This window comes from Eublepharis macularius, chromosome 16, assembly GCF_028583425.1.
Source record: "Eublepharis macularius isolate TG4126 chromosome 16, MPM_Emac_v1.0, whole genome shotgun sequence".
NCBI lineage: Eukaryota > Metazoa > Chordata > Lepidosauria > Squamata > Eublepharidae > Eublepharis > Eublepharis macularius.
In genome coordinates, this window is record NC_072805.1 from 24,647,972 (window position 1) to 24,671,597 (window position 23,626).

Here is a 23,626-nt window from a genome sequence, read left to right on the forward strand (position 1 = left end):
TTTATTTATTTTTTTGTTCTTTTGTTTACAGAAAACAGGATGCTGGATTGCAGATGGCTTACAACAATTTCTGGCATGAAGATAGCTACAAAGCACAAGCAAAATAATCCCCACAGACAGATGAACTCAGAACAAAGGAAGAACAAAAAAATGGCATTTTCATGGCATTGAAGAGTTCTTTATTTTTCCTCAAGTTTTCTTTTCTTAAAAAAAAAATCCCAGGAACTTTCACAGGAACAAGACAGACTTGCTCTTCAGGTGACAATATTCAAGCATGTTCTTTTACTACATTTAAATTGAAAAAACAGAAACAAACCGAGTGGAACACAGTGCCAGCAGAACATGGGACACTGGCGCCATCCAGTAGAATCGAACCCTCCTTAAAACTGGGATGGAATACCTTTGAACCCCCATCGATTGATTACACCCTCGGTGTTTATAAAGAGACAATATTATCCCAATCATATTTAGAGAATGGTTTGCAAATGTACCTTTTAATATCATATTTTAAGGAAATCTTGCAATATATTTAATTAGAAACAACGTAACCTGGACTTTGGGCACCTTCTCTTTCTTGGCAAGGTAGTTTTATTTGCAGCAATGAGACTTTTTTGATTATTTAAAAGTTGTGGGTGGTTTTGTCACATCCACTAAATGTTAACCGCTATCAGCAACACAGGCAATGGAAGGCCCTCATCAGAGACTAAATGCCCTGATTGCAAAGTGAAACTTTGGCGGTGGTTCCTGTATTCTGAGCCATTTGTTTTTTAACACATGAGAAAGTCACAGTGCCATCCTAAGTAGAGTGACACCCTTGTAAGCCCAATGATCTCAGTAGGCTTACAAGTGTGTCACTCCACCTAGGATGGCACTGTAGGCCGCTCACACATTATGCAACAACTCCCTGATAAGTGTACCTATATCATACACATTTTTTACATGTGCTGTCATCTTTTTTTAGATGTACATTTTTTTCAAGGGGAGATGTACACCTAAAAAAAAAAAAAAATGTGCAAGGTTGCCCCTTGGTCCTTTGGTGGCCTATACTCTGAACTGGGAATAATCAAATAAACTAAATTCAGAAGGCCTAAAAGCTGGCAAAGTTACATTGTCTGCAAATCCTTCCTTGTTCCCCCAACCCTCCACCTTTTTTTTTTATCATTGCTCTCTATGTCATAACTGCTATCATATAACACTAGCTAAGCTATATATGTAAACTTCTAGATGATAGGCTTGGAAAGGTTCCAGTGCTGGCAGTTTTTCTTTTCTCTTCCCCCCCACCCACCTCTCTCTCTCTTTCTCTCTCTCTCTCTCTCTCTCTCTCTCTCTGCCCGAGTACCTATACTCAGTAGGTTTTCCATCCTTCCAGAAGACCTTGCTACTTGCTGAAGTTGCCAGTTCGTTCTTGGATTAGCTTCTCACTCAGCTCCCACAAGGCCGCTGCGGTTTCAGCATTCTCTGCCTCTCCTGATGGTGGGCAACGGCAGCAGTTGTTGAAGTACATCCCGCCCAGGCCTTCCAATTCTGGGGCACAAGCACAGTAGACAGTGGTGGCAGCTCCTTGTTGCTGCAATTAAACAAAATGACAGCAATAAATGCAAGTTCTAAGAGGGGCTGTATTGGTCATGCTTGACAAATAGCAGCAGGGGCAGGTGAGCAACTATGCTTGGCCCCAGAACCCCTAGGGGTTCTGTCAAGACTGGGCCCCATTCTACCTTCTTTCAGAGCTTGTTGTTATAAATTACTAGTTAAGTGTGGAGATACAAGATTTTGTTTTCTAACAGATTACTAAAAACTTTCCTCTTAAAAACTGCAAAAGTATCTTGATATTTATGCAATTTATATACAGTCATCTCATCAATTCAACAGCAAAAATAACATGGCAGCAGAACCTACCAATGGATAGGCTTATGGGAAGGAGATTGGTAATGTGTTGAGGCCAAGGCCACAAGAGGTACTAATCTGCCCTGGTTAGATAGCTCAATTTTGGGAGTCCAAGTCATATACAACTTGAAGAATGAAGTTGTCATTTAATTTGGTTGACTATCCCAGCAACAATGAATGGCATGTTTGACTCAGGTTTGCCATCTGACACAGGACAGAGCTTGATGCATGTAAGCATGATGATTTTTTTAAACCAGCGGGTGTTGCAGGACCCACAACACTCTCAAAGGCTCAGGTGCCTACGGGCAAGCACCCTTGGCCTCCTTCGGATGGTTCATTCAAAAAATGACAGCACTCTAGTTACAGGATGCAGCTCGTTTCCATCTGTTGACCTGCCAACTAAAGACTGCTTGAATATGGTCATGGGACTCATGTAAATATTTGAGTGCAATGACCTGCAGGTGAGCCAGAAAAGTCATGGGAAAATAGAGAGGTTTAATGACCACCTAGGCTGTTTCCACACTACTCACCTGCATCCGGAATGGTGCGGAACGTTGCGAAAAAACACACAAAAGATACCGTTTTCTCACGCGAGTTTTGTGTGGCATTGCGCAAAACTTGCGCAAGAAGACACTATCTTCTGCATTTTTTTCCGCAACGTTCCATGGCATTCCAGATGAAGGTGAGTAGTGTGGAAATGGCCCTAGTTCATTCTTTTCCAGATTCGTACTATTCTTTTGCCAGAGGTGGGGGAGAAGCCTTTTGGGATACCTGGGCAACAAATCTCCACCTCGCATTCCTACGGGATTCATAGGGCGATCCTAAGCAGAATTACACCTTTCTAAGGCCCACTGATGTCAATGTCCTTAGCAGGGTGTGTGTAACTCTGCATAGGATCACACCATCATTCTCACAAGCATGAGTATTTTTAGCTATGTCACTGGTGCCACACTCTGGGGTTGTCTATATGAATGACCAAACAGGCCCATGTGAGAGTCTCTCTACATGAGACATCTGACACATGAAGAACTCCTGTCAGGAGATGCAATGGTAGCTGGGAAGGGTAGTTTAAAAAGACAGAGCCTTTTAACCTCTCCAGGTCCAAGCCCGGCACTGGAAGGCAGCTCCAGCTAATTCCATTCCTCCTTGCCCTCTGGTTGCAATCCCACACAGTTTTAGACTGGAGAGGTGAAACTGACAGAGCATTTGGGGAGACAAAGATGAAATTAACAAACTCTCTGAGGCGCCATCTCTGCTGGCTCTATCTTTTTAAACTATGCTTCCCAGCTAACATTGCATCTCCCTACACTTGATGAGCACGCACCGAGGCATCTCATGTAGACAGACTCTTAGACAGCAGGCCGAATTCAATCAACTTCTATCAATAATACTGCTGTAGGAAGGATTAAAAAGAAACAACAATAAATATTCTAAAAAGGAACCTGCTTTTTTTAAAAAAAAAATCTAAGGGCAAACTTTGAACTATGCTAAGGATTCCTCTTATAAGCCAAGACAATAGCATCTGTATGAGCAGTTCACCCATCAAGCAAGTTTTGGTGAGTCTTGAAGACAGATACAAAAATATATAGCTGTAGTAGGCCCATGGGTACAAACATCATTCATAAAGTGTGTGGAACATCACAGAAGCACAGGTGCACTCATGAATCTCTGGCTCAGGCTAGCAGACTGCTAAGGCACAGGTATATTTTCGTGATGGGTGGAGGTCAGGCCTATACAGCTCAAGAATCTGCTAATGTTAAAGCACCTTAAATGGAGGGAAATGTTTACCAAATTCCTTGACATTTACTGTTGGTGCTGTTCTAAGGCAACCTAATGCATTTTATTTTTATTATTATTTTTTTAAACCCTTTTGTTCCAAATGAACCTGGCCACTTCAATTATGGTCTATCACATAAAGTGCTATTGGGATCGGTGCCAAAACTGTCCATATATCTCCGGTCAACAACTTAAATGGCGCAGGTGACACCAGCCAGAGTAAAGAATGCGGAGCTTAATTTGTACAACTCCAGGGGTTTCTGCTCTCTCCAGCTCTTGTTTCTAGCAATATATAAATCTTTATGAAATATGGTAGCTAGGTTAGTGCTGGGAAGAAGCCATTTTCGGCTTCCTGTCCATTTCTCTCAATTCAAAAACTTAATAAACTCACACAAGCAGGGCTGCCCACTCCTCCCACCCCTGCGCCAGTGGCCATCTAGAGGTAGGGTTCCCAGCCTCCAGGTGGTGGCTGGAGGTCTCCTGGAATTACAGCTGATCTCTTGGCAACAGAGATCAGTTCCCCCGCAGAAAAGGGCTGGAGGGTGGACTCCATGGCATTATACCTGCTGAGGTCCCTCCACTCCCCAAATCCCACCCTCTCCAGGCTCCACTCCCAAGATTCCCCAGAGAATTTTTCAACCTGGAGCTGGCAATCCTGGTTGAATACAGAACTCAGAACTGTGTGTCTTGAGTGGGGCAATTTAGATGAAGGAAAAGGTACAGGGCAGTGCAGAATCCAGCTTCTGGGAAACACTGGTTGTTGGTTGTTGCAATATAACAAGTTTCTAGCACTTATGGCGGGATGAAAATGTGTTGGCAGTGCCTGCTGAAAACTTAGAAACCAAAGGGATGAACTAAACAGAGTACTCCAGAAGGAACAAATTAAAAAGTACTCTGGAAGATCCATGATTGATCTACTAATTTTAAATATAAATGCTGTCAGCTGGGGCTAGGGTTGCCAGCCTCCAGGTGGTGGCTGGAGATCTCCCAGAATTACAAATGATCTCCAGGCCACAGAGAGCAGTTGCCCTGGAGAAAATGGCTGCTTTGGAGGGTGGAGTCTATGACATTATACCCTACTGAGGTCACTTCCCCCTCCAAACCCGGCCTTCTCCAGGCTCCACCCCCACATCTCCAGGGATTTCCTAACTTGGTACAGGCAACCCTAGGGCTAATGTTACGTGGGACAGGGTGCATTGGTTGAGATTGCTTTACACCTCCCACTATATCTTTTTCTTGATCTAAACTGCCCCACTCCAGATACAATTTGTTCTATGTGGGGAAGATAAAGGTATAATGTACTTGAAATGACCCTCCCATGAAACAAATATTGGGGAGAAAGCTGTTTGGAGAAATAATAGGAAGGGTTAAATATCTCCAGCCCTGTCCACTGATAAAATCAGCAGCTTTTGTGAGATCCATGCCCTGATGTCTCCTTGGAATGAACTAAGGTCCTCTGTAGCCTTCTAATAACAGGAAGGGGACATGGTAAAAAGGTCTTTGGCCCCCTATAATTCAAGTTCTGTTTCCCCTGTCCAATAGCTTCATTAAGTTTAAAAAAATTGTTACGAGAACCATTATAGGTTTTCCAGCATACTGTGTAGGCTCACTTTAAGAATTCCAGTGCAGAGATTTAAGCTTCAGCCCAGCAGTTGCCCTTCCACATACCTAGAAGAACCAGCTGTACCAAAATGGTAGAACAGATGATGGAAAATGAGCCACGGACTATCTCTGTGCTTGATTTGTCTGATATATATGAGTCACAGGACTGACCTGAACTTGAGGCAGAATTAGAATTGTTCAGGAACAGAATGTTAAAATATTTTTTAAATGTGGAACTAGGACTGCTCTCATGGTATATGCTTGTCAACCCGTTGCTGAAATTGTCAGAATGCAGGCTGAGCGTTGGTAAGGGGGACACAGTTCCATTTTGCTTGAAAGCCGTAATTAAAAATGATAGGTTCGACCATTTAAAAAAACAATGCACATCCAGGCCTAATTTAAAACCAATACAGTTTCTCCAACACCTTATGATAATGTACGTGTATTCGTGACTCTGGCAAATAATTATACTCCTATAGGAGCCTGGGTAAAAGAGATTTTAAAAATTAAGCCAGGCTAAATAGCGAACTGATACGGTGGAGGCAAATTTTTCTCCATCCCAGTGCTTGTTCTCAAAGTTATTTTCCTCTCTGCTGTATTTATGGCATCTCACAGGCTTGACAATGAATCACCAACAGGACAGCGGTAATCAGAAGAAAAGCTTCCTGAAAGCTCTCATCTTCCAATGATGCTGACAGCTCAATGCAATAGTGGCTGGGCAAATAAACATGGGGCTTAGAATGGGGCGTTCCCGCAGCCGTGCCAACTCAATATAACTTTAGACTGGCATTGCAAGACAACATTTTTAACGTGTGAAATGAGGACTGATTCACCTATGCTTGGAGATTAGCCAGTTGGGTATGGGAATCAACTCTGCAGAAACTATTTCTTGCAGCCTGATCAACTACACCAAGGACCCCATATGTGATACCCTCCGGCACTGCCATGGCACTCACCCACACCTTTTGGGTGCCCGCCAAATATTTTTAGAAAGTGAGTGGGACCAGGTGGGGCTTTTGTCAAACAAGGCTTCTGATTGGCCACTGGAGATCTGATTGGCTGTGCAGATTTTAAATAAAATTGCTTTGGCAGAAGTTGCCACCGGAGCACAAAGATCTTCACTGTGTGACTGAAGGTAAGCGGCAGGAGCCATTTTGTAGCTGGTCCCACCTGCTGTGGCAGCCATTCTGTGGCACTTATTTTGTGGGTATGTCCACTACATTGAGTCAGAATTCCAAAGGTGCCCACAGGCTCCAAAAAGTTGGGGATCCCCTCACTACACCTATGTTGCCACATGTTGGTATAACATTCCATCCATAATTCAGTCATGCATCCCTGAAGAACTCAGAGGAGTCAATCAGTGGCTGCCTCCACACACGTTGGATAATGCACTTTCAATGCTCTTTAGTGATCATTTGGAATTGGGTTTTCGTGTGTGAAACAAAAAATCCACTTCCAAAAGATTTCTAAAGTGTATTGAAAGAGCATTATTCAACGTGTGTGGAAACGGCCCCCATATTGAGGCCCAATGCATCTGGAAACAAAAGACGCTTCTCTGGAGATAAATGAACTAGTTTTAGTTGACGAACTGTTTAAATGTTCTTAAAACATACTGTATCATACTATGTCAGTTAAACATCTCCTCTGTTGAAATTGGTTCACTTGATCCACCCCTGAAGGAGCAGTCTTGCAACGCAAAACGTACTGAGTCGGATCCAGAAACTTCCTTCCACCCCCTGAAATCAATGACCTCCTTCCTCCAGAAGAGAAAGACTTCCTTTTGTCACAGGAAGTCATTCTCCATGGAAGAAAACCTTAGCCGAAAGAAATCTTTGTATCCCAGCCATAGGGTCTTTAAGGTTTATATTTCTCTTTATTCCCTTTACTGGGACCTCCCTTCCCCTCTTCTTTCTGATCCCTCAGAGAAATCCAGTTTACTGAGCTGTCAAAGCAGCCATAGAGTTTGGGCATTGTTTATACAGTCCTGCTTTTTATAGGAATTGCTGGGTTAGCCCACCATCCTAAATGATGGGGCGGGTAACCAATCAGCACCTTGCACCACATTAGAAGTGATAGTTCTAAGGTGGCTTTGCTTGACTTACAGGGGCAAAATATTGCAATGTATAAAAATATTGCTACAGTTCAAGAGGCTGTTCCACTGGGTTCCAAAGTGGATTGAATGACAGATCTGCTTTAGAGGTTGGTCTGAAAATGGCTGGGAGCTGATGAGCCCTACTGTCCAAGAAATGAGGATGCCAATTTTGAATCTGGGTTTAGAAGCCATTTACATGTGTGTGTATCTTTTTAAACTCAGATAAGTCCTTAGTCTTTTCGAACCTGGAGTTTGAAAGCTTTTACTCCGTTCAGCAGAGTTGATATATTTCTCATTGTTTCCAAACCAAGCACTCCTATTCGAGTTAAATTTGACGGCTTTTGTTAAATTACACTATTTAATGTCATTTCCGTGAAAACATCTTATAAAATTTAAAACCTGGATAAGAACTAACTCTATAAGCCGATGTAATAGAATAGAGAATGATAGACTTTCTGCATTTGAGTTTAGTTTTTCCAGCTAGCTTAAAGAATTTCACAGCATGAATATAATCACTCTATTACATTATAGATCAATCCAAAAGTAACTATAGAAGAATTGTCATTTCCATAGACCTGTATAGGATTTTTCCAGGTAAAATAAAGCAAATATGATCTATGCAAAAGGCTAGTTTTTCTGCTCTTGCTAAAAATGTTTTGCTCTACTTTATTCCTGCACAGACAAATCATCAATTATAAACAAGATTATTCGTAGTCTTCTGTTTACTTTGCAATGTATATATCAGTTTAACTCCCATAGTCCAAACATCAGCTGTTCAAAGCCCCTTGTGAACTAAACAAAGTTCTCCATAAAAGAAATAAGATTATGTCCCGGACCCACTTAAATAACTTTCCTCTTGATTAAAATCTCTTATTATTCCTGGGGTTGTCACCCAGTCGAAAAAGACTGTTCTAGTCAACAAATTGATTGATTAAAACTGCACAACTACATACAATTGCATGGGCATAAAATCAAAAGCTCTGAACACTCTTTCTGGACTTGGGATTTACTTGGGATCGAATTGGGATTTAGAAGAGGAAAAGGAGAAAAGGCAATGTTTTTTCTCATAAAATTGGGGCATTTCTTAAACTTTCTGGAGGTCATTAATTCATTCTAATAAATGATTATGGTTTAGAATTGCCAGCTCCACTCAAGGGGACAGCAGGGAAAACAGTGTGGGGAGGCAGGCAGAGCACACAGCAAAATGCAGCATGCACACTCTGTAGGGGATTGAAATGACCTCACTTCCAGTTCAAACTGGATGCAACAGTGTCTCAGAAGGGCCAATAAGTTAGAAGGAAAAATTTGGAGGAAGACCTGAATTGCTTCGGAAAGCTTTGCTTCAGGATTTCTGAATTGGGGCCAGCATGCCTGCCCCAATTCGGAAATCCCAAATCTTTCTGAATTGGGTCCGTTTTGGGTTAAAAACCCGAATCGAAACCCGAAGTGCACACCCCTAATGCTGACTAAAACCAACCTTTGTTTTTAGATGATGCACCCCCTACGTTCAGCCTGGCCAATGCATGCTTCAGGATGAGGTATTAGAATTGTGAGGTGGAAAAATGGACTGTACCAGGTGGGAGAAAATGAGTACAGTACAGTAACTACATTTAGCCCATCAGGGAGAAGGGTGACAGACTACCCCTTAACATGCCGTCATAGTTTGCCACTCATGAGAATTGAGGGAACTTTGAACAACGTAAACCCTTCACTGCTGTCTCAAGTGCTACAGTACAATCTACCACCTCAGTACTCTGAGCATGTCTAGACAAGGCCTTCCTTCTGTGTGTTAGAAGAGAAAGGGCCTTTCCAAAATGGTGTCACAGCTTTGCTGCATAGCCAGAATAACTCAACTTTTTTAAAAAAAAGTGTACTCTGTTCATTGGGGACACCTCTCTGAACAACCAAAAAGGTTCGAATCAATCAACCAATCAAACATTGAGGCTCTGCTTGTTACTCAGGTTACACTTGTGTGCACTGATAAGCTTTTGTTTCGTTATTGGAATCCATTTATTGGTTAAGTTCTCCACTCACAACCTTTCTGTGCTGACACCTTACATTGTGCTGGCCTCCTGAGTCCCACAGCCTCCTGGCCAGGAAAGCCCTTGCCAGACATTGAGAGACAGCATAGTACACAACCAATATCTCCCCCCAGCTGAGAGTTGTTCCAGTTGTTCTGGTCGAGTTCTAGCAGCAGTGGGCTAGTAGTCTGTCACCAGCTACTATATCACGCGGTTTCTTGGCCTCAAGTATGACAGGGATTTGCCTGGGCTGGGCTCCCAGGGCTGGCATATAGGGTGGGAAAACTGTGGCAGTGCAGCAAACCTTTTTGGAACTGCGCCAGCATAGGCAGCACTTTCAGGAAATCTGGGAAATGACTGCAGGCTCCACTGGGACGAATGAAGACTGAACAGGAACAATAGCATCAGCTTCTACCCTAATATTTAACTCCTGTTATGTCTGGTGAACACTGCACAGTTCCAGACTAGCTGGCCCTGTGGGGATTTGCAAGGAGCCAAGAACGGTGGTGGTACAGGAAGGTGTTTTTGATTCCTGAGATTCCAATTGCTTGCTTCACATTGGTTGCATCCACCTTTTGTCAGTTATTGCATTGTTGATTGCAACTAGATAGGCTCATCCAACCAGGAAAATCCATTTGCTTTTTCAAAAATGTGCAATATCCAGCGATATGTGGATGTGGAAACTGAGAATGTGCAGGTACCTTTGGACTGGAGAAATAGCCCCAAATGTCCCATTTCTGGACAGAGAAATAGAAAGCTCCATATATTAGAGTTACCTGCCAGAGACAGCAATGGGCGAGCCAAGTATTCATGGGACTGTACTCAGCTTATCGTAGAAGGAAAGACAACTTAAGTCTCAAATGAACACAGTCTATTACCTCATGAGGGGCAGTGGGGAAGAAATTAAGTAGCTTAGAAATGCTAGAGAAGCCAAAGCAACCCTTTTTAGACTCACAGAGAACATGGGCTTTAGGGGGAAAAATAGGCCTACATTAGTTTAATTGTCATTTAGGATTGACAACCTCCAGGTGGAGCTTGGAGATCTCCAAGAATTCCAACTGTTCTCCAGATTACGCAGATAAGTTTCCCTGGGGAAAATGGCTGCTTGAGGGGGGGAGTGGACTTTATGGCATTGCATTCTGTTGAGATTTGTTCCTTTCTCAAAACCTGCCTTCCCCAGGCTCCTCCTCCAAATCTCCAGGAGTTGGCAACCTTCTCCTAGAAAAGTTTGAGAACAGCAGTTCTATGGGGAACAGCTAAAGGTATCTAACAGAGTTCTCAGCACTTTCACCAAACTACTATTCCCAGAATTCTTTGCGAGAAGTCATGACAATTACATTGCCATAAAGTCTATTTAACTTTGTGTTGTAGATATGCCCTTAGTTGCTTGCTTGTTTATTTTTTAACAGGCATCTGTATAAGGGAAAAGATGAATGGGTTTCATAATGTATATTAATTGGGGATGATGGGGAGGGGTATTTGTTTTGCTCACTGTCTTTCTGGTTCACGTACCATCAGCATAAGACAAAAGAGAATGTCAGGAAACTAATTAGTAAACAATTCCAGACTGCTGATTCAAGATGAAAGATTCTCTAAACTGATAAAAAAACATGCTTTAATCACCATCGAATGGCTTTCTCTGCCCGTTGCATTGTGCCATGTTGGTACGTCATTTTGTTTTTTAAAAAAAAAAACCAAAGCACACTATAAAAGACTTTAGGTTCAACAGCCTTTAAAACCCTCTCAAACAATGAACCTGTCAGTTGTCACAAATAGTTCACATCCTATTGTGGTCCCCTTCCTCCCCAAATTGTAACGTAAACAATGGGTTTGGATTTGGACAATCTAAACAACTTTTGTTTCCACTCTATACAAGCTGTCAAAAGATTGTCAGTTGTGTATGGTGCTAATGATTCGAGATGAGGTCAACCCATGTTAACTTGCAATAGAAGCAGGGAATTGGAGGGACTCCGGTCCAGGGCAAAGAATTTGGGGGAAGCCCAACTAACTTTTAAGCACGCTTCAAATACTGTTTCTAATCCAGTAAAATGTTTCAAAAGTGCCAAATGGAAACCATCACCAACAATCTCTAGAGTCTGGGGACGGGTCCTTTCAAGGACTACTGTGTTGAATTAAATTCAAGAGCTTCTTTGCAATACTCTTGTGTTGCATGCTATTTGTAAAATTTTAACATGCAATAACCAGATGCAGTTGCTTATTCGATAGGCTAGAAACAACAAAACCCTTCCCAAGGTTTCTATTAGCAAGGTACCCTGTTCTCCCTCAAACCCAACTGTAGATCAGATTAGATTAGATTTCATTTATACTGTGCCCCAAAGTGGTACACATCCATCAGTCATAAAACTATGACCATCACTTCCAATAGTCGTTCCAGTTTCAAATCACATTTTAAAACCCTCTGATCTATCCTCACTTTGCTTGTAAAGCAAAATCCATGTTATAGGTAAGAAATTCTCAACATAAAGATGTATTTCTTTTTTTAATCTCCCAATTGGCATTGCAGGATTCAACAGTTTATTCTACAATAGTAGAGTACAAAAGGCATGTCCCTAAATAAGATCAATATTTTTATTCTTACACTACTTGAAGGGATAAAATGACCTAATCCACTTGTCTCAAGACATTTTAAAATATCCTGTCACCAAAGGAACAAAACTTGGATCCAAATCACGGGTCCAAAGATGTCCTTCATTAAGCGGAGGAATATTCGAGGTTTGGAAACAACTCTGTGTTTCTTTTGTATTTCATAGACAGCATTTAAAAAAAAAATCTACTGTACAAATAACTTTGCTTGTAAAATTAACGATTAGTTTATTTCCATTATCTCCACTCAAACATATGATGCCGTCGCAGATTACCTGATGTACTTGTTCGCAAAGAGGGCTTAACTCAAAGTAAGAATAGTATCAAATTTATTATTGAGTGAAATGTTCACCTGCAGTAATTCTTTGCTGTATAACAAACAGTATTGCATCTTTTCAAGTTGAAACACATCCACTTTTAAATCCTTTTGATTTAAATGGGAGGTTTAAGTATGCATTTAATGTTCCCATTGAAACTAATGGAATTGAAAGTGCTTTACTTTGGTTGGATGGTGTCCATTGATTATTGACTTTTATATTGTTCTTCCCATTATATTACAAATATCGTTTCCATAACTCGTTGGCCCTGAACCTTTAATCCAATCTCAAAATGCCACATTGTCTCCTTTAATTTGGTGCCACAACTCAACCACATGAATTAGATAGAAATGCCTTCGTTTCTCCAATGTTCTGCCATGAACAGTATAAACTAAACCGATTTCTTGACATTTCCTTGAATCCTCTCACATTCATGCTATGTCTATTCAAAGATGAATTAACAATCACCAAATTTTTGGGTCTCCATTTTGACTATATCTGCATGACTCAGTTCCAGCCCTTATTCCATCTTCTATTCTGTTGAAAACATGACACCCACATTGATTTATAGATGTGTTTGAATTTGTTCATTTTATAATAGCAGGCATAGGCCTGGGGTATCACATCCCACAGCAAGTGGGAAGAAAGAAGATTGGGGGTATAGACTGCAGAATTATTATTGTGGCAAGAAAGTAGGAGGGGAAAAGATGTGCCAACTGAGCTCCTGAAGGTAATAGATTACAAATTAAAGATTAAATATTTTTTATCAAGCTACAGGAACATGAGCATTTTCCTGATAATTGCAATCAATTAGGCAACACATATGAACAATGTTACAAGAAACAAAGCTTGTTCATATTCAGCTTATGATTAAAATACTGATAAGTAATACACATCCATTAGTGTTCTAAAATAAAGCCTTGTGAACTTGCTAGAGACATTATAGGACTATTGCTTAGTTTTCAAGTTTATCTATTTTAAAAGCATATGTTGATTGTTTAACATAAGTATCTAATTATAATGCATCTGAAATACAGAGCGTATTAAAAAGAAAGAAAGCCATAAATGACAAAATGAATACAATCAGTTTTACTTGCTGAAGCAGACAGGTACTTCTAAAGAGATGAGCATGCAATAATCAGATGGCAATACTGGCTTATTTAGTATTGATCAAGGAATCTAAAAAATATACTGTGAAGAGAGGCAGTGGAAATAAGATGATTCACAAACATGAGGTTGAGATAACATCCGAGTTAAAATGGGCAATTCCTGTGAATAGGTGACTTAAGATGGGCCCTTGACAATCATCACGGTTTGTGGTTGGGTAAGCAAAGTAAACTCCTTTCAGAGAGAAATTGGGCAGTGAGACATACCAGTTTCAAGATGGCGCCCACACGCAGAAATAGTTTATGAAGGGGGGCACTGAGGCAGAGGGGAAATGTGGTAATGAGAACTTTTTTCAGGTTGTGGGTGGCATCATTTGGCGGGGGCAGGCTAGGCATTCTTTCGGTTTCAGCTTTAAAACATTCTGGGGGTAAATGGAACATCTGGAACAACCTGTTCTGGCCTGCTTTAGACGACAGATGCAAGGATCGCATATCCGAATGCTTCCTGTGTTTCTTTTTATATCCTTGCATATGATAAGATCTTTTTTTTCATGTGAAGATTTTCACCATACTGGTTTTCTGGCTCCTTTGAACTGGGTCCTGTGAGTTCCGTCACAGCTGCTTTGTAGCTGCAGTGAAAGAGAGTTCGGCCTGGTGGAAAATCCAGACATGACTCCTTTAAAAACATCCTATCTGGTCTGGGCCTAATTTAGAGCCCTCCTTCCTGACGTTCAGCTTTCTGTGTGGAGGGATTTGTGGGTGAGCGTACATGCATGTGTGTAGGTGTATGGAGGTGCATTGAATCATGTGAGTCCCTGCCTGTAGTCGAAGTGGTACATCCCAAATACAGGTCTACAAAAGTAATGAGAACAAGGTGTAACTGAGGTATGGTTCACACACTCTGTGATGAGGAGGCAATGTGGTGGTAGAATGAACTGTAGCACTTCAGACTGTAGGTAGAGGATCACTTTTAGGAATTTTCCTCTGTGTTAAAAACTTCCTCCAAATGGATCCAGAGGAGTTAGCCGTGTTTGTCTGTAGTTGCAAAATAGGAAAGAGTTCCAGAAGCACCTTTAAGACTAACCAACTTAATTGTAGCATAAGCTGGGTTTTTAAAAGTTGTATCAGACTCACAGCAGAACAAGAAGGAAAAAAGACCCCAATGAACTAGTTACTCCATCCTCAAAATGCTATTTAAACCAATAGTGTATATAAAAGGCAGATGCAAAAATATTTTATAAAAATCTACTTATTTTCTCTCCGTTGCTTCTTTTCCAGTTAATTCCCAACAAGCGTTCAGTACAAAGGCAGCAAGCTAGCACCATAGGTTTGCAAAATATTTCTGGATGGAATGTTCTTCAACATACGCAGAACATTTTTCCATATATTATGAAAGATAAACTCTCTGTACTGTTCAAGTATGAAAACGGAAAGAGGATTGCTTTGCAGCTGGCAAGGTATTAGAACTTACTTAGCGGTTTATTGTAACTCCATTCAGCCCATGCAATTTGATTCAAACTACATTCAGGGTTTTAACTTTACAAAAGAACTTGCATCCATTGCAATAAATGTATTTTTTTGAGGATTCCTTGGGGTCTTGCTCTAAAACACCCACCCACCCTGTCTTCAGAGAAGCTGGCTCAAATACAGATTGGTGGCATTAATTTCATAGTGCATGGACGGTTAGGAAACAGGTACGGGCCCTCAACCCCACAAATGGGTTGCCAACCTCTAGGTGTTGGCTGGAGATCTCTTGGAATTACAACTGATTTCCAGACTACAGAGATCAGTTTCCCTGGAGAAAATGGCTGCTTTGGAGGATGGACTTTAAGGCATTATACTCTGAGGTCTCTCCTCTCCCCAAACCCCATTGTCTCCAGAGTCCAGGAATTTCCAAACCACAGCGTTGGCAATCCTAACTGACCCAGTAATGTCGGAACTAATAAAAGCCCATCTGGATGGAATAGTGTTGCTAACTTCTAGGTAGTGGAGATCTGGGTGACATAGATCAGTTCTGCTTAGGGTTGTCGTTCCCTTGGTGGGTGTGGGGGATCTCCTGCGCCCACTCCCCCCCCACCTCCACTCACCTGGACGGTGGGGGGGGGGAAGGTGGGGGAAGAGCCCTTTAGGGCTGTTTGGGGCCACAACTGGGCCAGAGCAAAGTGCGCAGATGCTCCTGGGCCTGTGCGATGATGTTATTTCTTGGAAGTGATGTCATTGTGCAGGCCCAGGAACAACTGGGAGCTTTGTGCATGTGTGAAGAGGGGAAAAAAGATGAGTGCCAGGTCCCCCCCTCCTTGGGTCCCTGCATCACACCAAGAGGGTAAGGGGACCTGGTAGGGTTGCCAGCCTCCAGGTAGTGGCTTGAGATCTCCTGGAATTACAACTCATCTCCAGGCTACAGAGATCAGTTCACCTGGAGAAAATGGCTACTTTGGGGGGGGTGGACTGTATGGAATTATGCCATGTCAAGGTCCTTTTCCAAACCCCACTTTCTCCAGATTTCTCCAGGTTTCACCCCACAGATCTCTAGGAATTTCCCAAGTTGGAGCTGGCAACCCTCGTTCCCCTGTAGACAACGGCTGCTTTGGAGGATGGACTCAATGGCATTTTACCCTGCTGAGATCCCTCCCCTCCCAAATCCCACCCTCTTCAGACTCCATCCCCAGAATCTCCAGGAATTTCCCAACCCGGAGTTAGCAACACTAGCATGGTAGAGGGAAAGCAGCTCCCATCTCACAAGGACATCTGGAGGATCGATAGATTTCAACAAACAACTCAGATAGTCTTAAGTAAGAGGAACTCTTGGACTGACACCTTCCAACTACACTGGGGCCTACAAAGAATCATGCACGGATATACAACAAAGACATTTGTTTCCCAACCCAATTCTCCCCTTCCAGGATACCATACGTTTTTAAGGGGACGAGTGGGCCAAGTTTCTATCCTTTCTCTGTTTTTCTTAATCTGATGTTCACCTACCGTCAGAATTCAAAGCCTTCTAGAGCACGCTCAGTTTTCATTAGGTCATTTTGAAGTCTTTTTTTTCTAATTTACAAAGTTATAATTTTTCTCTCATTCAAGTGTGATGAACTCCCCTACTGATAGGTCCCTCAACCATTTAAGTTGGTATTTGAGGGAACAAGTGGCAGGCCTGCTAGGAATCCCGGGAAGAAGGACTCGGTGATTTGGAAACTTCTCCTCAGACACATGTCCAAATCTCCCCTTCCATATTTTTTAAAAAAATTCTCAGGGGCTTGAGTCAGCCAATTTCTCCATTTCCCTCCTTTGAACTGTTTTCAGTATTCTTTCTCCTAATTCAGACCGAGTCCTTCCTCATTCATATGTTTGGGAGGCAGGTTTAATTTACAAACCTCCTAGAAAATATCTGGAATGGAAGAAAGCATACCGGATAGTCGGGCAACTGTTTCACACACAGGTCAGGGTGTGTTGTACATTACTGTCATGAAAATAAACATGGAAGCTGTCTTGGTGACCTTGGGCCAGTCACATACTCTCAGCCTAACCTACCTCACAGAGTTGTTGTGAGGATAAAATGGAGGAGAGGAGAACAATGTAAGTTGTGTTGGGGAGAAACATGGGGTATAAATGTAGTAAATAAATAAAAGATGACCCAGTTGGGAAATGAACCAGGGTCTGCCAACACAGGCCGCTGTTAGCATCCATTGGTTTGAAAGTGTTCGAGGATTTATCTGTAATTAACTTTAATGATATATAAATATATAATTTATATAACTGTATGTATACTTAACAATACTGTATATATTTCTACGAGCCTTTTAATACTATTGATGTTATTTGTCCAAATGAAGTATTTCTTCAGGCATATTTTAAAAAAAAAAGGCATCTCATGGTGGAAATCAACTGGCTTCTGTTCTTTTGCACAAAACTGAATCTGAATACTTGGGAAGGGGTTTTTGTTTGTTTGTTTTAAAATCTATGCGAAAGTGTGAGTGAGACAGAGAAATGGCTACACTGAGTGACTGAACTTTCCAAAATAAAAGTGCGGGGGGGGGGGAGTCCATAAAAAATGACCATTGGTATGTGTTTGTGTGTGGGAGGGGGAGGTTTACAGGAAATCCTTCTGCATCATCCACAATGAAATTCATGTTAGCTGCATACACACAAGCAGGAGTATCCTGGCTACTCAAGAGGGATAGAAGTGTTAGTCTCTCTGTAGCAGGAGGAAAGGGCAAGCGTCCGGTAGTACTTATCAGACTAACAAAATTTGTGGGAGGGGAGGAGCTTTGGTGAGTCACAACTCACTTCTTCAGATACAACTAGATGCTAATTTCTCTACACCCACCACCCCTGTGCATGCCCCACTGTATCCAATCACACCGGCTATTGTAATTCACCGGCTATTGTCATTCACCCGCTACTGTCATTCGGCATCTGAAACCACTCCACTCTCCAAGATATAAGGACAGATGGACTCACATTCTAGCTGTATCTGAAGAAGTGAGCTGTGACTCACGAAAGCTCATACCTTACCACAAATTCTTTTAGTCTTATAGGCAGGCCTTTTTTTCAGTGGGAACACAGTGGAATGGAGTTCCGGCACCTCTTGAAAATGATCACAAGGCTGGTGGCCCCGCCCCCTGATCTCCAGACAGAGGGGAGTTTAGATTGCCCTCTGCACTGCTCGGTGGCATGGAGGGCAAGCTAAACTCCCCTCTGTCTGGAGATCAGGGGGCGGGGCCACCGGCCATGTGACCATTTTTGCTGAGGGCGATTTAAACTTTTAAAAACTCCCCCCCTTGTTCCAGCTGATCCAAAGTGACGTCATTGTGAGGTCTTGAGTTCCACCACCTCCTTTCCCAGAAAAAAGCCCTGCTTATAGGTGCTACTGGACTCTGGACTCTTTGCTCTTTTATCCTGATGACTGTGTGCACCACTCCTGCATTGTACCACTACTGTTTGCAGCTGTTATTGTGCTGCATGCTATCACTGGCATGCTACTTTTATGCAATTCTCAGTCATTTCAGTTGGACCGAGCCAGGGGAGCTTCATGGAGGATTCTGCTTCCAAAAACAAAACAAAAAAAACTTTAAAAAATCCTAAATCAATCAAAGCCATTTGATTTATTACAGGATTGAAATTTTTACCCTATTTTGTGCATCATTTACTTAAACGTCAGCATTAAAGCCTGCTTGGAAAAGCCAGAGACTTGGGATGATGATATTGAGTGTTAATTCCGTCTTCCAGAAGCTAATTAAGGGAATGTATTTTGCAATAATCCAGATCTAGTAAAAAGCCTCAACTGTCTGGCCTCGGATTCTGAGCCGGGCGCTACTCTATTATGTATGTGTGACTTTCCTAGATAGTCTGTTGTAGAGTGAGTTTAGTGCATCTCTCAGGCTAAAGACACTGGTCTTGTTAATATTTCATTTAGTACATATTGTAGAGTCTCATTTATATTACTTCTATAATTAATGGTGATAGCTTAGGCACTGCCTTTACAAGGAGAGATTCCCTCTATGTTGGTCGATGGGTAATGAGAAAACAATAGATAGTTCATTCACCAGCAGCTTGTTGCTAGTTAGGTAGGAAATTATTGTGTTGCTTTCATCGCCAGGGTAAATAACGCTGCCATCATGTTAGTGAACCATTTTCAAAGCACCTGATGCAAATAGACTAGAAACAGAACAAAACCAACATTTTTTTAAAGAAAAAAAAGGGGGGACTTTTATCATGCTATACTTTAGCATCGAGAGTTCAGAAGGCCTGCCTGGAGAACATTTGCCCGGCTGGCTTTGGTGCAAATATATCTCAATATGCATGTGCTAACTATTCAAATGACTGTATTTTAAGAAATATGCTGCCTTTCTCTTCTCCTTTGTAGATTGTACATAAATGTAGATCTTCCATTTGTTTTCCCCATGTAAATAGATGTAAATAATAATAAGTTATGCATGCTGATATTCTAGGCAATTTCAGGTACTTTTATAATCCAAAGGCATGTACTTGAACTGGTTTGTTTAAAAAAAAGAAAAGAAAAAATAAGTCCACTCAAACCCTCTAAAGCTTACTAGAAATTAAAGATTTGTTACTAGACTGGTTCTTCAGTCTTTGGTGTGTGTGATTCTTCTGTTGTTTTGACTTATGAGGTTTCTAGTCTTTGATAGCCCTTCCATTGGTTTCCTTCCTGTTTAGGTACCAACATAGTACAGCCCTTGCTTAGAGTTGGAAGTAAGGTTGCCAGCTCTGGGTTTGGAAATTCCTGGAGATTTGGGGGTGGGGGCTAAGAATGGTAGGGTTTGGGGAGGAGAGTGTGCTCCGTGGGTATAATGCCATATAGTCCAACCTCCGAAGTAGCCATTGCCTCTAAAGAAATGGATCGGTGTCATCTAGAGATCATTTTGAATTCTGAGAAATCTCCAGGGCTCTCCTGTAGGTTGGCAACCCTAGTCAGAAGGGCCATGTATCGTTCTGAATCCCAAATTCCCACTGCATCTTCCCCGACTCTGGAATGTAGCTTCTAGAGGTGGGAAAAGATGGCGATGGGGAAGGTATCAGGTGACTTCAGCTGGAAGATCCAACATTGTACATTCAGTACCTCAATGGTCATGTGCTCCTTGCAGCATGGCATAATGTATGGCATGTCATGTAAATTCATAAATCCATACGTACAATGGATATGCTGGAGTTTTATCCTCCCATTCATTTTGTTAGGTTTGTGAAAAGATGCCCCCAACTTACATATTATGTTGCTCATATTATGTTCCCATTCACAACAAAACCCACTAAGTCCAAATCAAACCATTAAAGCACTAAACACCAGCAGCCAGCAGCATCAACCCTGTATGTCCTGAAAAATTCACTGAAACCTGGAGGTCTTGCACAGCTTACTGAAAACCATGAAGGATGGAGGACTGCATCCTAAAGGCTTGGGCCCACCACACAGAAGTCTTCCTTACAATCTTTGCCCCTTGACTCCTTAGATGCTCTTTGAAGGAGGAACTTGTATGACCTGCATTTTGGAATGTTACAGTAGTTGGAGGGGGGGTCAACTCAAAGAAGCCCTGGTTTTGTATCCTTGCAGACTGAATGCTCTAAGATAATCCTTTCAATGGAAAAAAAATGGTTAAAACGAGGGTGAAATGAAAGCTAGTCATAACGAAATCTAACGAAATGTCATAACGAAATCTAACCTGGCATGATTTTGCATCACTTCGCATGATTGCAAGCAATATTCTGTTATAGGGACTGGGAGCACACATTTTGTGTTGGTTTAAGCCCTGGAAGGTCACTGCTGGTCAAAGTAGCTTCCAGGTGGGTTGCTATGTTGGTCTGCACAGCAGCAGAACAGCAAGATGTAAGTCCAGTGGCAGCTTAGAAACCTCCAAAACTTTTCAGGGTATAAATCTGTATCTGAATAAGGGAGCTTTGACTCTCGAAAGCTTAAACCCTGAAAATCTTATTGGTCTCTGAGCTGCCACTGGACTCAAATCCTGCAGTCAAAGTAGGCAGCGTTGACAAATACAGAGAAACAATGGGACTCTACATGTGGTAGCTTTGTTCACCTCAGAAGCCCTTGGTTACTGGAAGGGGGAAGTACGAGGAGAGGTCATGGAAGCCAGGGGTACATGATTTCATACTTCCAACTTAACCATAATTGTATGGAAAAAGAGACATGCAGCATTGGCTTCCACATCAACGAAGTCAACCCAAGGGACCCCCTCATCGTTGAAAGGCACCTCCCCTCAAAAACCCCAGCATTACAAAATGGCAGACACACATGTATTCTGTTCCCAGAAGTATACAGGAGAAATGGTCTCTTTTTCTATCAAGTATCCTTTGCTTGGCTGATTCAGATAAAAAACTGATTAAGTCTGTGCTCCATGAACAGGCTTCCTCAGGAGGTGGTGGGCTCTCCTTCCTTGGAGGCATTTAAGAAGAGGCAAGATGGCCACCTGACAGTCATGATGATTCTATGACTCAATCTGAATGCACGCAGATTGGGAGAGGGAGGGCATGAAGGGATTAGCTGGTGCTAGGCTCTCGTGGCCCTTTCTTTTAAGCCTTGGGTAATGCCGATTGCCGCTTTGGGGGTCAGGAAGGAATTTTCTTCCAGGCTAGATTTGTTGGGGATTGGGAGGGTTTTTTTTGCTTTCCTTCGGGCATAGGTCACCGAGGGTGTGTGTGTGAAGGGGAAAGTAGCTGTGAATTTCCTGCATTGTGCAAGGGGTTGTACTAGATGTCCTTGTGTCCCTTCCAGCTTTATGTTTTCAATGAAATGGTTTCTCGGTGACCCACAATGGCCAGAACTGACCGTAGCCAATGACTGTACTAAACAAATCTTTGGCTTTTGCTTCAAATTAACACCTCTCTCACTTTCTCACTAACACACCCACGTTTACAAGCAACATTGTCAGAGAAAAATAATCCCAAACATTTACACTTTGGCGAGCGATCGTAAAAGAAAGCTGCGACGTTTAGTATCTATGGAAACCAAATGCAATGCAAACTTTTTAATGGAGAGCAAAACCACTTTAATGTTAAAAGATGCCTCCACTGGGTTGGGTGTATTGGGATAAACACGTTAATTGACAGTATTTGCTTGACTTCTTAGGTTCTTCAGACTTAACTTGATGTCTCTAGAAGATCTTTCTAGTCTTGAAGACTTGTAAGAATGCTTTTTATAAAGCTGATTTGACGTGGGGGAGAGGGTTACATTCAAGTGAAGCTGTCCTATCCCTTTAATAGAGGGTGCAGAAAATGGTTCATGGGATTTATTACCTCTTGACAGACAAAAACCTATTACCTTCGCACTAGGAGGGCAAACTTGGTATTTTTTTTTAAGTCCTAGAAAAATAGAATCAATTATCAATATTTTTGCATGGTTCCTTCAGCCTGGGGGGTGACAGTTTCGGTTTTACGTGCTTAACAATTCTAGAAACATACACTGTGATTTGGCAGATCGAGGGGATCCACACACATTTCTTTAAATTAAAAAAAAAATCTTCCTGAAAGGAAATAAAATTATCATCCTTTTGCACACAGCTCTTCAAACACTGGAAAGGTAGGGAAAAACAGCACCGACACTGCTGGTTTGGAGCGATTCAGTTCAAACACAGTGATCAGCCTAGGAAGAATAGCGGCAACTGAATTTCAGTGAAAAAACAAAAGAAAAACTAAACTCTGGGAATTTCACAAAGCTTGATATATTTAGAGAGGAGGTGGCGTATGTGGAAAAATACATGTTCTCAACTGCCTGATTCAGCCACATAGGAACCTTTTTTACAGTGGGAATAAAGGTGGTTAAAAGGTACCTGCATTTTGAGAAGTTTGAAGCATTTTAACCTTCCTTGGGGATTTCTCTGCACTGACCACTATAAGTCAGTCCATGGATAGTACAAAAAACATACACCTGGCATATAATGTTAACAGCAGTACAGTTTCAGGTCACACCGAAGAAATTGCTACCCCAATTGAGGGCTGCTTGTCATCTGTATCCATGAGGGCTTGCTCACGTGTCTGTCCACACAAGTAAAAGGTAAAGGTGCAAGCACTGAGTCATTACTGACCCATGGGGAGATGTCACATCATGATGTTTTCTTGGCAGACTTTTTGTTACGGGGTGGTTTGCCATTGCCTTCCCCAGTCATCTTCACTTTACCCCCAGGAAACTGGGTACTCATTTTACCAACCTCGGAAGGATAGAAGGCTGAGGGCCAAGCTACACATGACGAATGACACTTGAACGGCAAGTGGATTGAGTGGAGGGCAAGTGAACAGGGAGAAATACACTTGCTGTTCAAGTGTCATTCGTCATGTGTAGCTTGGCCCTGAGTCAACCTTGAGCCGGTTATTTGAACCCGGTTTCCACCAGGATCGAACTGGGGAAGGTAATGGCAAACCATCTCATAAAAAGTCTGTCATGATGCAACGTCCCCCCATGAGTCAATAATGGCTCGGTGCTTGCACACAAGTAAATACCCTGTGATAGGGCTCGAGTGGAGAAAAACCCCATGCTTTGCACAGAAACGCCTCTGATAGATCATATATCATTTACAATGCACATCTACCACATTTTAAGATATGTTAGCACATCTTGCTCTTAAATTACGTCCTTTAAACAGAACAAAGCATACCCCTCACAAACAGATTTGGCAAACTGTGCCCCGGGCAATCTGGCTGATCCCACGACTCTTTCCACAGTCTCTCTCTCTCTCCAGATTTTCGGGGTGTTTTGTTTTT

General features: G+C 42.0%; 1 protein-coding gene across 1 annotated transcript in view; it reads right to left on the minus strand.

The window, feature by feature from the left end:
• Positions 1 to 373: 373 nt before the first annotated feature.
• WWOX (WW domain containing oxidoreductase) overlaps positions 374 to 23,626 on the minus strand; it is a 748,321-nt gene continuing 725,068 nt past the window's right edge. Inside the window, exon 9 of the mRNA XM_055000490.1 lies at positions 374 to 1,567. Coding sequence (XP_054856465.1) covers positions 1,379 to 1,567 — 189 coding nt within the window. The 3' untranslated portion in view covers positions 374 to 1,378. The remainder of the gene's footprint in view (positions 1,568 to 23,626) is intronic.